The sequence below is a fragment of the Daktulosphaira vitifoliae genome, unplaced genomic scaffold, assembly GCF_025091365.1.
Source record: "Daktulosphaira vitifoliae isolate Bord-2020 unplaced genomic scaffold, ASM2509136v1 Scaffold_2, whole genome shotgun sequence".
Classification (NCBI taxonomy): domain Eukaryota; kingdom Metazoa; phylum Arthropoda; class Insecta; order Hemiptera; family Phylloxeridae; genus Daktulosphaira; species Daktulosphaira vitifoliae.
The window spans coordinates 40980458-40993621 of NW_026099573.1; the positions used below are offsets into that span (position 1 = coordinate 40980458).

A 13164-nucleotide genomic window follows, 5' to 3' on the forward strand; every position below is an offset into this window, starting at 1 on the left:
GTGTCGTCATTACATGGAGAGGGGTAATGCGATTCGAGCTATGTGGGGAACTTGACCGGTATACACTTTAACTTTTGAACAGTCGTTAATGACCCGCTGATAGTATTAAATTTTGACGGCAGCACTACAAAAACTCTAGGTCTCCGATGGAACCCATTAAATAACATTTATCAATACGAGGTGAATACGGAATTCAATAATAACATTAGTGCGATAACGAAAAGAGACGTGTTGTCGACTATAGCCACAATATATGATCCAGTTGGTTTAATTGGACCGGTTATTATTACTGCTAAAAAAATAATGCAAGAGTGTTGGCAGCACCAGGTAGAGTGGGACGATGTAGTACTTGCCGTGATAGAGACCGTTTGGGAATTTTATAGAGCAAATGTATCATCCATTGAAAACATAACAATACCATGGCTTATCATCGACTGTGAAAAAGTTGTCGGAGTTCAAGTACACGGTTAGTGCGTGCGTATGGGGTCTGTTTGATCGTTCGAGCGACGGACCGTACAGGCGTATGTGCGATGCGTTTAACAGCAGTCAAATCTCGGGTGGCTTCACTAAAAATAATNACAGCAGTCAAATCTCGGGTGGCTTCACTAAAAATAATATCATTAGCTCGCCTCGAATTATGTGCCGCAGTGTAATTAGTCAGTCCGTATGAGATATTAGTGCCACGTTTACGAGTGAATATAAATAAAAAACGTTTCTGACCCGACTCAACCATAGTGTTAGCGTGGATAAAGTCTCTTACGTCACGTTGGAAAACGTTTGTTGCAAATCGCGTAGAGAAAATTTATGAAGCTATAAATCAATCACGTGGCTGTCAACCAAATGAATTACGTAACAACGAATTGTGGTGGAATGGTCCGGCATGGATTAATCTAGACGAGAACGTCTGGCCGTCAAGTCCAAAAAAAGCCGACATTGAAGCAACTGAGGAAAGACTGGTATTTTTTACAGTACCGTCGAACGAAAAGGAATTTTTTCTGCTAAATAAGTTTTCCAATTTTATGAAATTAATACGCGTTACCGCTTATCTATTACGGTAGAAAAGGCGCGTCATTGAAAAAATAAAAACCGCGGTTGAAATTGAAGTAAATGAGCTAAACAACTCTAATAAAAATTGTGTCAAAATTTGTATTTTAAACAGGATTTAATAAAATTAACATGTAAAGAAATGGTCAAACCGAACAGTAAATTATATTTTCTTAATCCATTACTAGATAAAAACGGTGTAATTCGCGTTGCAGGGCGTCTAAACAATGCTACGTTACTTCCGCACAGTAAGAAGAATCCAATAGTTCTGCCGGCTAATTCAAATATAACTAAGTTCATCTTCGAGCACAAACATATCTGCTATGATAGAGTACTTTATGCGAGTGTTATTGATTTTGCGGGTCCGGTGCTAATAAAGAGTAGTATGCGCCGTAACGTGAATAAACTAAAAGCGTATATATGTATTTTCATTTACTTTTCCTCAAAGGTCTCCCATATTGAACTGGACGATGATCTTGCCACTGAATCATTTTTGGGTGCATTACGATGATTTTGAATCTGTACTCAGATAATGCAACGACTTCGTTGGAGCTAACAACAAATTAAAAAAACTCGCGGCATTGTTCGAAACAAAGCAACATAAAGAAGCGTTAAATAATTGTGTCATTACAATGGAGCATTGTGAAATTGATACCAGGAAACAACAAAATTATATAGGTAATATGGGTAAAAACTGTCAAAGGTGAGATAAAGTGTTCAGTTCGTTACTTGGTCCGTTCATCGCAGAAGAAGATTTAAAAAAATTTTAATTTAAATTTAAAAAGATTTAAACTATATTTATTTTTCACTTTTTAGTTTCATGTTATGATAATAGTTAATATCAATATCATGGTTGTAAGGGGTAACGGGAAATCAGGGTTCGATTTCGGAGAGGGAGTCTAAGAAACGGCTACCACATCCAAAGAAAGCAGCAGGCGCGCAACGTGGTGGTAGTGACGAAAAATGACATACGGGAATCATCCCCCGTAATCGGAATGAATATACTACATATCTCTTAATGAGTATAAAGCGTATTAATATATAAATTTTAATATTAATTAGAATATATATATATATATATATACATGTAAAGCGACTTAAGTACGTAAACGTATCACGCATGAGGTATAGCCGTTTTTTGTGGGCGGGAGTGGCGGGGGGAACATTATACACGAGGCATATACGGCGGCAGCGGCGTCGGCTGTAGGAATATATAAATGAATATTAATATATGAATATATATATTAATATTAGCGGTGGCGGTAGGAATATAAGATCATCGCATAATATTGCGGCACTTTCGCTGGCGTCGATGACACGATGTCCGGCGTGATCCTCGGGCGTCAAAAGGTTAGCAGCGTAGATGACGATNTTTCACTTTTTAGTTTCATGTTATGATAATAGTTAATATCAATATCATGGTTGTAAGGGGTAACGGGAAATCAGGGTTCGATTTCGGAGAGGGAGTCTAAGAAACGGCTACCACATCCAAAGAAAGCAGCAGGCGCGCAACGTGGTGGTAGTGACGAAAAATGACATACGGGAATCATCCCCCGTAATCGGAATGAATATACTACATATCTCTTAATGAGTATAAAGCGTATTAATATATAAATTTTAATATTAATTAGAATATATATATATANACATCGTACGGCACTTGCTGGACTTTGCACCGCGGCGTATAACGCGCGGTGTTGGTCAGTCAAATACTCATAAAATAGGGCGACGGCTGATAAAGGTGGCACGAGTCGTGGAACATCGTGTATAATGAAACGACGCGAGGCCGTGTCAATCACAATAAAAATTTGTTATATATATATATATAACTGATGACACGCACGCGTATACTGGTACGAAAACCAAAAATAATATATGTTTATATATACAGGGTGGCCCACCACTCACTGACAACTTAAATAACTTTTGATCCAGTTAATATTTTTAGCTGATTTTTTTTTTAAATATTAGTTAGACGTTAGGTCTATAGCTATATCTCAATAATTAATTTTTTTACATTTTATTAAAAATATTAATTATTTTTAAATTTTAAATAAAATGTAAAAAAAAAATCTAAGATAGCTATTTTGTAGAGTAGAATTTAAGAAAAATTTTAGTAAAAAAATATCTTATTAATATTCAGTAGTAAATATTCTGTAGCGTTTTGAAGTTTGTGAAAATTTGAATTTTCATGTACTATTTTACGGTATTAAACATTGAAATACGTATTGAGAAAAGGACAGAAGAAAACGCTATCTTTTCATGATTACTGTGTATACATATGATGATAGTGTGTATACATTACAAACTTGGCATAAATACCATGATAAGAAATTAGATAAGGCAATTATTACTTATCACTCTCATTCAAAAGTATATTGAAAAGATAGCGTTTTCTTCTGTCCTTTTCTCAATACGTATTTCAATGTTTAATACCGTAAAATAGTACATGAAAATTCAAATTTTCACAAACTTCAAAACGCTACAGAATATTTACTACTGAATATTAATAAGATATTTTTTTACTAAAATTTTTCTTAAATTCTACTCTACAAAATAGCTATCTTAGATTTTTTTTTTACATTTTATTTAAAATTTTAAAATAATTAATATTTTTAATAAAATATAAAAAAATTAATTATTGAGATATACCTATAGACCTAACGTATAACTATTATTTAAAAAAAAAATCAACTAAAAATATTAACTGGATCAAAAGTTATTTAAGTTGTCAGTGAGTGGTGGGCCACCCTGTATATATATATATACATAATTGATGACACGCGCGCGTCTACGGGTTGGAAAATATTGTTGTCTACGAGTGGTGAGCGGGGTGGGGCGAATGCGTTACGACAGTCTAGTTTCAAGGTCATACGCGACATAATAACACGTGCCGCATGGAGTTACAAACTTACAAACAAACAAACATACATGTGAAACTAATATAAGCGTGTTAAAAATAAACCTATTGTCTTTTTCTATTACATATTTAGGTCTTAATATACCTATCAATTTATTCTATTCACAATATCTTTATTATCAAGTCCTTAATTGCTATAGCTGGGAGTTTTTAAATATTATTAACTAACAGAGTATGTAATTAACACGCTTATATTAGTTTCACCTGTATGTATGTATGTATGTTTGTAACTCTCCAAACACCACGCGTTATCGCATATTCCGTCGTCTAGACTAGACTGTCATAACGCATTCACCCCACCCCACGCCTCGCTCATCACACGCCGGCAATACTATTCCTGTATAAATTTATTTTTGGTTATCGTACCCGTACACACGTGCGTGTTATCAATATTATATATATATAAACAAATTTTTATTTTGACTGACCATTATCATCCGCGTGCATACGGCTTACGTATATTTTCCTACCGCCGTTTATACCTCAGGTATAACGTTAGTCCGACCCGCCCGCCAACAAAACACGACTGTACCTAATGCATAATACGTTTACGTACTTAAGTCGCTTTACATGTATATACAGAGTGTTTGTACAAACACTCTGTACAATTTGACAATCTGTAAAACAATTTGTTTGTAACAATGAGAACAATAGAAACCCGTTTCCTGACTTACTGAACACTCTGTATATATATTCTAATTACTATTAAAAATATATATTAACACACTTTATTCTTATTTAGAGATATAGAACTCATTCATTCCGATTACAAAGGATGAATCCAGTATCATCATTTTTTGTCACTACCTCCATGTTCCGGGAGTGGGTAATTTACGCGTCTGCTGCTTTCCTTGGATGTGGCAGCCGTTTCTCAGACACCCTCCCCGGAATCGATCCCTGTTTTCGCGTTACCCGTTACAACCAAGATATTGATAGTAACTACTATCATAACATGAAACTAAAAAGTGAAAAATAAATATAGTTTAAAAAAACTAAAAAAACACGCTTTTAAAGCACATCGAACTAAAAAGTTAAAAATAATTTTTAAAATAATACTAGTATTTTTTATTCATAATTATTTTAAAAATTATTTTTAACTTTTTAGTTCGATATGCTTTAAAAGCGTGTTTTTTTAGTTTCTTTACACTATATTTTTTTTTATTTCATCCAATGCTAAATTTTTACTTTAATAGGCTAATTGTATAATAGTGTGTAACACATTATAAAATTTTTTTAATATTCATAATTATTATTAACAGTTAATAATTTATACTCTATTAATAAAAAAAATATACTAAAAAAACCAAAAACTTTTATTTCAACTTTATGTCTATTTAAATCTACTTTTGAGCTAAATCGTGCTGACGGGTCTAATCTCTACCTCTTTAGTAGTTCACTAATTTCAGGGATTGGGTCTGACAAGTGTATCAACTGGAAGACTCGAGAAGAACTAAAAATATAACGAACTCGTCGTCAATGAAGATTTTTTAATTTGTGTACGACTTTTTGTGTCTACGTCGGGGCACTACCGACGTACGACAATTTATTCAACCAAAATTTTTATGTAAGTGAATATAAAAATTTATTGACTATTACTCAGCATAGAATGTTAACTTTATAAAATAATTCATATATCTTGCACTTTTTATAACAATTTTATGTAACTTTTAGCACATATTCATTTTAATATAGGCCTCCAATGATCGTAAATAATATAACTTCAGAAAATTTATTAGATTAGTTACTATATTTACTATTTAATGTATCAATCTTAATTAAAATAAATGTTAATATATTATTTGTAAAAAAAAAACTTAATAAAAATAACGAAATGGAATTCTTTAATCAACACTATAATGAAGGTCAAACCTATCAATCAGTAACCAGAGTATACACATCGTAGCTCAGGTATTTATTAATTTATTAAAGGACCAATCGAAAGAATAGTGTACGACAATATTTGAGTGAACATGTAATTTAAATGAGCTTTGTCCAAACTGTACAATTTAAGAACGCAATAAACGAATATCTCACAAAAATTATCATCTTTCGAGATATTGTTACACTTGGACATGGATGTAAAATCCTATTTTAGTAATAAACCTATTGCTTTCTTATTTAATGAAATAGCTTTTTATGCAAAATATGACGTAGAGTTGGAAATGAGAAAATACTGTTTTTAAAACTCTGTTTTTGCTCAACACAGAATATGATTGGGGGCATATGTTATGGGAAAATAAATTAAGCGACAATAGTATAACAAACAAATCCTCACAAATATACACTGTTGACTGATGAAGGTCAAACCTATCAATCAATAACTGAAGTATACACATCGTACACTATGTGGTCTACAATCAACTCTGTCGTGTTAAAAAAATTAACAATCAATTAATTATAAATTAAATGAAAAATAATCAACAATACAAGGGTCGTAACACGACGCAATTAACCCCAATTGTTAATACTAAATATAAAAAATGTTTCAGACAGAAAGATAGATGTAAAAGTAACAAAAAGTACAAGAACTCTTATCATATTCATCTCAACAAATGGCAATAAGAACACAACAAACGATTTTTTTTGAAACTACAATTGTGATCACAATGCAACAATATATATGACATTATACAAATACTAATGTACTATTTATCAAATTATTAAATGATCAATCGAAAGAATAGTGTACGATAATATTTGAGTGAACATGTAAATACTCGAGAAAATCCTACATAAAAAAAAAAAATTGTGAAGACTACGAACAAAAAAAAAGCCACCCTTACTTTTTTGCTTATTTAATATTACCATCTCTTAAATGTATAAAAGTAATGAAAACATTATATATTTTAACCTTTGACACCAATTCATTTAACACTATTGTAGATACTAAGCCCTTTAAACTAATGAGTACAATACAATTTTTGTTAAAATTATGCACACTCATTAATATGCACTGTTCGCGCTCGTTATCACGCGATTAAGCGATACCAATAATAATGATGGTTGCCGACCAATATAAGACCAGTTATGCTCGATATACGTACGCGCGCGGACAAATCGCCAGCTTACAATAAAATATTTAATAAAAAGATACAGTCCACAATTAATAAACATTCGTAATTATCAATTTATTTATTATACATATTGAACCAGACGCAACATGCACCATAAGGGCATTCTTTCAAAAAAACAGGGATATATTTTGCAATATACTCTTCAATTACCTAAAAACTAATACATTTCAGCTACGACCAACAAAGATATACTGACGCCGCTGAAGCGTGTAACCATTTAATTATTGTTTACATAATCCTTACCGAGCAATTAATTAGCTCTTACAGTTTCACATAAAAATTAGCAATAATCAGCATATTAATCGTCATTAATAGTTTACATATACTAAACAAACAATATTACAATACAAATCGCTCCTTACACCGTATTATAAATGGCACCTTTTTTTTTAATTAAATACATTTTATTGTCATATTAACGTTTATTATTATGATTTTATATAACAGACCTAAAAGCCCTCGAGGACCTGATCTGTCTTTTGACATCCGTCAAAGACTCGTTCTAGTTTTTTCTATTCTTGTGAATATTGTGCTTTAACACATGTGACTTGGTGTCTTATTATAAATATAAGTCTATGATTTAATTTAAGATACATTCTTGTCAAAATAACTATTTATTCATTTATAATATACTCTTCTGTAATATTCTATTTTTATTCAACACCTGATAAACCTTCACTAATCATCTCTCCTCTAAATACTGTGGACTATGATTTTTGTTGTCAAGAAACATCAAGTAAGAGTAGTTTCAACACACTAACTAAAATTACACTAATTTACAACAAAATTGACCTATGACTTATGATAGTCATTTTTTATGTAAAATTATCCACTGAGTTGAAAGTAAAAAGTAGAACAGTTTTTGAGTTATTGTGAAATTAGCGTTTTTCGTGTGCCGCGAAAAAGTGTTTTCATTATATTCTAAATATCTTTCATTGCATTCAACCGATTTTCATTTTTTTTACATAAAATTGAACAATATTAAATTACCAATAACTTTTATCTCAAACAATTATTTATCTGACTTTTTTCTCGTTTGCTATCTACGAATTTACCAATGAATTTTTATCATTTTTTTCAAAATGTCAAAAATATTCAGAGTTTTATGTAAAACACACCAATAAAAAATACATTAATCAATAATATATTCAATAGACATTATACTCTAATACATAACAAAGAAAATGATATAATATTTTGTAATATTGATTAAACAAATGAAGAAGTTATGCGTGATTGAAAAATAAAACAAATTTCCTAATATTGAAATATTTGTTATAAAAAATATTGAAAAATTACTCACAATATTACTTTTCAAAACAAAATTCACTTCTGTAGAACTGTGTAATTGAAAGAACTCGTAGAAAAGGGAATGTGAAGGAAACCTAGCTGTCTTATTTGAAAAATAATTATTATCAATTGATAAACCTGTAAATTAAATTTTGTTTTTTAAATAGTTTTCTAAATCAGATGAAAACTTATTAGGAAATTGGGTTGGGATAAACTTACCAATGGCTTGAAAAACTGTCATAAAATATTCAAACTACTCGATTGACGTCACATTTATGAAACATATATATCCAGTCGACGGAGGTGAGATATAAATTTAACTTGTAATTATCACGATTATCAAAATTATAATTTGCATTTGAAAATAAAAGAGATTTGGAATTTAAAGAAGGATTTACAATGAGAAGAAGAGAATAATGAAAATCAATTTTAAGTAAAGGGCTATGAGATAAGGAAACACATAATATAACTTGGCAAGAAAATTTTCAAAGTTTTATATGATTATTCATATATATAATTTCTAATTCTATATAATTTTTATCATTTTGATTTTATATTATATACAAATTCAATACAATAATTCAAATTATTTATCTTTTTCATCTTCTGCTACTACAAAAAATACATCACTAGAATAGATTTTATCAAAGGGCATAAATGTATGGTTGAATTTAGACAAATAATCTTGAGCCAGAAATTTGAAGAAGAATATATTTCCTCCAATTCCTTCAAATAACGTGGTCATTTTTGATAGATATTGTGAAAGATCGTCAATATTTTTTTTTTTATTTTCCAATCTTCAAAGATTATTTGTTTATGTGATATTGCCTTATTTTTTTCAAGTACATTTTTATATTCAGTTCCCGCAAGGTCTCTAATACAAGGTACAAGTATTAAATTCAGTTGATAATCTAATTTCGCTAATGATGACCACTTAGGGTGATCACTCTCACAAAGTTTTAATATTTCATTGAATATATTATCATTGTAATCTAAAAATTTGATAATCTTTTTTAATGGCTCACCAAGCGATTGCCATAATTCTTTGACATTCACATTTTTATATTGCTCTTGTATAACAGAAACAAATGATTCAGTTTCTACGATAACATTTATGCCCGATTCATTCCAAAATGCGTTTAAATGAAATGCAATATGTAGTAAAAAATGTGTATAAATAATATGCTGAATCCTCCAATGAAGTTCCAAGAAGACATGTGGTTCGATAGCCCACATACCGTTAGAATAAATGTTCATTACGTTATTTTTATATTTTTCTATAGTCATTTTAATCTTTGTTCAATTATACAAATTACTTAATGATGTTTGAAAAATTTCTTCCTGAAAATTATCCATTAAAAATTGTAGAGTAATATTTTCTAGAGTAAGTAAAGTATGCTATAAATATTTTCAAATTCTTCATTATCGCATAAATGTTCAACTAGGATTTTAATTTCATTATTTTTTAAATTATTTGTATTAAAAATTTCTATTTCCGGAACAAGTTTTTTTTGTTCACATTCCATATAAAATGTATTTAAATCAAAATCTTTAAATGTGAATGCTCTTGAGAAAAAAAATTTATTTAGAACTATATTATTTTCTTTAACTACAGCTAAAAGTTTCATATAAATTGAAAAAATCCAATTATTTGCTTTAATATGATTATAAAACAATATCGATAACATATTTTCTACATAAGTTTTGTATACTTTAAATCCTTTTATTTTTTTTGGGTCTGGTTTGCCATCAATTAATAGAAGATCATCTATAATTTTCCTTTCGATGTACTTCAGTATACATGAATTTTGACAGTGTAAAAATTCTATTCTTTTATTGTACTTTTCTCGTAGTGTTTCCTTTTGTCGAGAATTTAAAAGTCTTATATCATTTTCTAAAAAAATTAATTCATTGTCTTCGGTTTTAAAAAGTTTGTTTAGGAACAAAAGGTGTTTTTCGTTTAATACTCGTCTCTTTTCTACTAGTTTTAAAACACCATACTGTAAAAATAATAAATTTATACTGTTTATTAATTGATAATATTTCAAGTACTTATATAATTAAATTTTCTTAAAAAAAAAAAAAAAAAAAATGCATTTTCAATAGATAAGTTATTATTATTTAAAAAAATTATTAGTTCAATTTTGTTTATTATCCCAAATTTTGCTTTACTCGATATATCCTGTACAATGAGTGTGTGCAAAATTATTATCGTATGTATGAATTAATTTAAAATTATTCTTTTTAAAGTTCTAAACTATTTAATTCATTTAATATTCATTATAAGAAAGTATTTTATAATCTTAAAAATATTAAATATAAAACATATAACGTTTTTGGAATATGTTTTTAAATTTAGCTGCACTCAAAATGCAGCTAACTAATACTTATTTTACTTAAAAATAAAAATTTGATATTATTTAGTTTAGCATATGTATGTATAATAGACATATTTTCAATAGAATAATTTATATACATGTATTTCAGAAGTACTAGCACTTTATATTTAGATTGAGAGCATAGTAGGTGCATAGTAAAGATGAGGCATATTTAGGAGAGATATAGAAGTGATTTTAATCACTGTTATAAAACACCACGATGTGTATGTATTTGAAGATACATTTCACTAATATAATTTTTAACTCAAGTAATCAATAAGATACAATATTTGAATAGTTATTTTTTTAAATAAAAGTTAATTGTATAATCAACAAAATAATATAATTAATTTACATGGAAGGTTTCGAATAAAGATAAAATATTTTCTTGGAATCAATTGATAATCTAAAATTTTTGTAAAGAATAAAAATAATTTGATTTAAAAATATCAATTACAATATATAGTTAAATAATTTTTTTTTCTCCCTTCATGGTTAAAAAATGTAAAATTTAATTTTCTCTGATGGGAAAAAAAAAGTTGAACAGAACAATATGACTATGAAAATGTTTATAAAATTCAGTTCATTTAATGTTTTTTTATTCGTTGATCCGTTCTTCTGTTATTGCTTGTTAAAGTTTATTGAATTTTAACTAATTTCCTTTATATCAAATTAACAAGTTTTTATTGACGCTTATATTTATCATATCCGTCACTTACATTAGTAAGAATAAATACCGATAATAATGTATCATTGAATCAGATTGTTGTTGCCTTTAGTATTATAAAAGCAAATAAATAATGATTTTTTTTTTTAATCCAAATCTTTAAAAATATGAAAACACAAATATTTGATCAGATAAAAAAAATTGTATGAATACAATTGTATACAATTTAATCAAACCAAAAATAGGGTTTCCATTAAAGAAAATTAATGTTAAAATTTCTTATTTCTGAAGGGATAACAAAAAAAATCATTGAAGAGCATATTACACAGTTTATACAAAATTTGGATCATGGATGTTCATGAAATTTTTGATTGTGAGTATAGTCGGCCCTCGGCCTATAAAAATATGTTTTTCAGAATTTTTAAAAGGTTAAAGTATTCTATATGACTTTTTTTTTTTTTATTAATGTCTTTGTTATTATTATTTCTACATAAAATGTTATGAATATGTTAAATGATTGTTTAATGAGTCACTTTTAACAATCAAACTCAAATGTCTATAAGTCTATAAAAACGGTTAAATTTGACATATAAGCCCCAAATTTTACAAAACTTTTTTTTAATATCATTCAATTATATTAGAAAAGTTAAAAAAAATACATTATTTTGTAATTTCTAAAATGCATTCATTTTATTCTTTATTAACGCTTAATTACTAAATAATTATAATTTCAAAAACTATATGTGATGGAAAAATAAAAAAAAATATTTGAATTCAGCATCAATATTCGAGGTTCAAAGGATTGTTATAATGACGTATTTTTATTTGGTCATTAATTAAAAATAAAACATTTTATTGGGCATGTGCCTAGAGCTGACTTTGAAAACAAGTAGGCACAGTCCTTAAGCTGTGCATATCACTGCAATAGTTGAAAAATGTTATTTAAATATCCTATACAGAAAACTTCATGTTATTATTATTTTAGAAAAAATAGATTCATCACTAATAAATCAATCGCTCTGCACATCTAAAAACTACAATATATAAATGTAAATAACAATATTCTAGATATGATTTTAATGTAACCCTAAGAATTTAAATATATTCACAAACTAAAATTAGTTTTACCGGAGATATAACAGTATTCAAGACTTGTGGTACAGATGAAACGGGTAAAAACAGCACAATTGCTAAAACAAATTGCATAATAACATTCATTTTAGTAAAATTTATCTTAAAAAGTTCCACCTAAATGTTTAAGCTATTCCTAGATGTTTTAGATATAGATAGCTCAAATTAATATCCATCTATATTTATTAATATTAACTGAAAAATTAATGATATTTTAATTTTTATATTATACGTCATAGTTCTTTTACGAAAAAAAAACACGCTTTATCTGTTCTTAAAATAATATATGGTTTAAATTATTTATTTTATGACTTTCAATGATATTAAATTTACTTTTATTTTTGTCTTTGGTTATAAATGACGACAAAAGAAAAGAAAAAAATAATTATAATAAATGATTCTCATTAAAATTTAAATTACATTTAAAATTAAATAATTGTCTTTCTATGTAATAGAATTACTATATTATTAAACATGTAATTTTTCATAATGATTTGGATTTTGACTAAATCATTCTTATTACAATACTGTATTTAGCAGATTTGGTGTAGTAATACATAGAGACGTTTAAATTGTCATTAACATTAATTTAAAATAAACTTGTTAACTGCATTTTCACTGTTTCATAAGATTAAAATTTCCATAAAATATGACTAGGAG

At 28.1% G+C, this 13164-nt stretch overlaps 1 protein-coding gene across 1 annotated transcript; it reads right to left on the reverse strand.

Moving 5' to 3' along the window:
- Positions 1-8914: 8914 nt before the first annotated feature.
- On the reverse strand, positions 8915-12664 carry LOC126898271 (uncharacterized). The gene is made up of 4 exons (XM_050672210.1): positions 12502-12664; positions 9894-10328; positions 9354-9621; positions 8915-8940 (listed from the first exon to the last, which is right to left on the reverse strand). Exons 1-4 carry the CDS (start codon positions 12589-12591, stop codon positions 8915-8917), a joined length of 819 nt encoding a protein of 272 aa, XP_050528167.1. The 5' UTR covers positions 12592-12664.
- Positions 12665-13164: the final 500 nt, after the last annotated feature.

Excerpts from the sequence above, each read along its gene's own strand:
- LOC126898271 (XM_050672210.1), bottom strand. The coding sequence starts at position 12,591 with ATGAATGTTATTATGCAATTTGTTTTAGCAATTGTGCTGTTTTTACCC. Across the intron at positions 10,329-12,501 it reads TGAATACTGTTATATCTCCG|TATGGTGTTTTAAAACTAGT; the intron begins GTAAAACTAATT and ends TTATTTTTACAG. Across the intron at positions 8,941-9,353 it reads AGAATTATGGCAATCGCTTG|TAGCAGAAGATGAAAAAGAT; the intron begins GTGAGCCATTAA and ends TATTTTTTGTAG.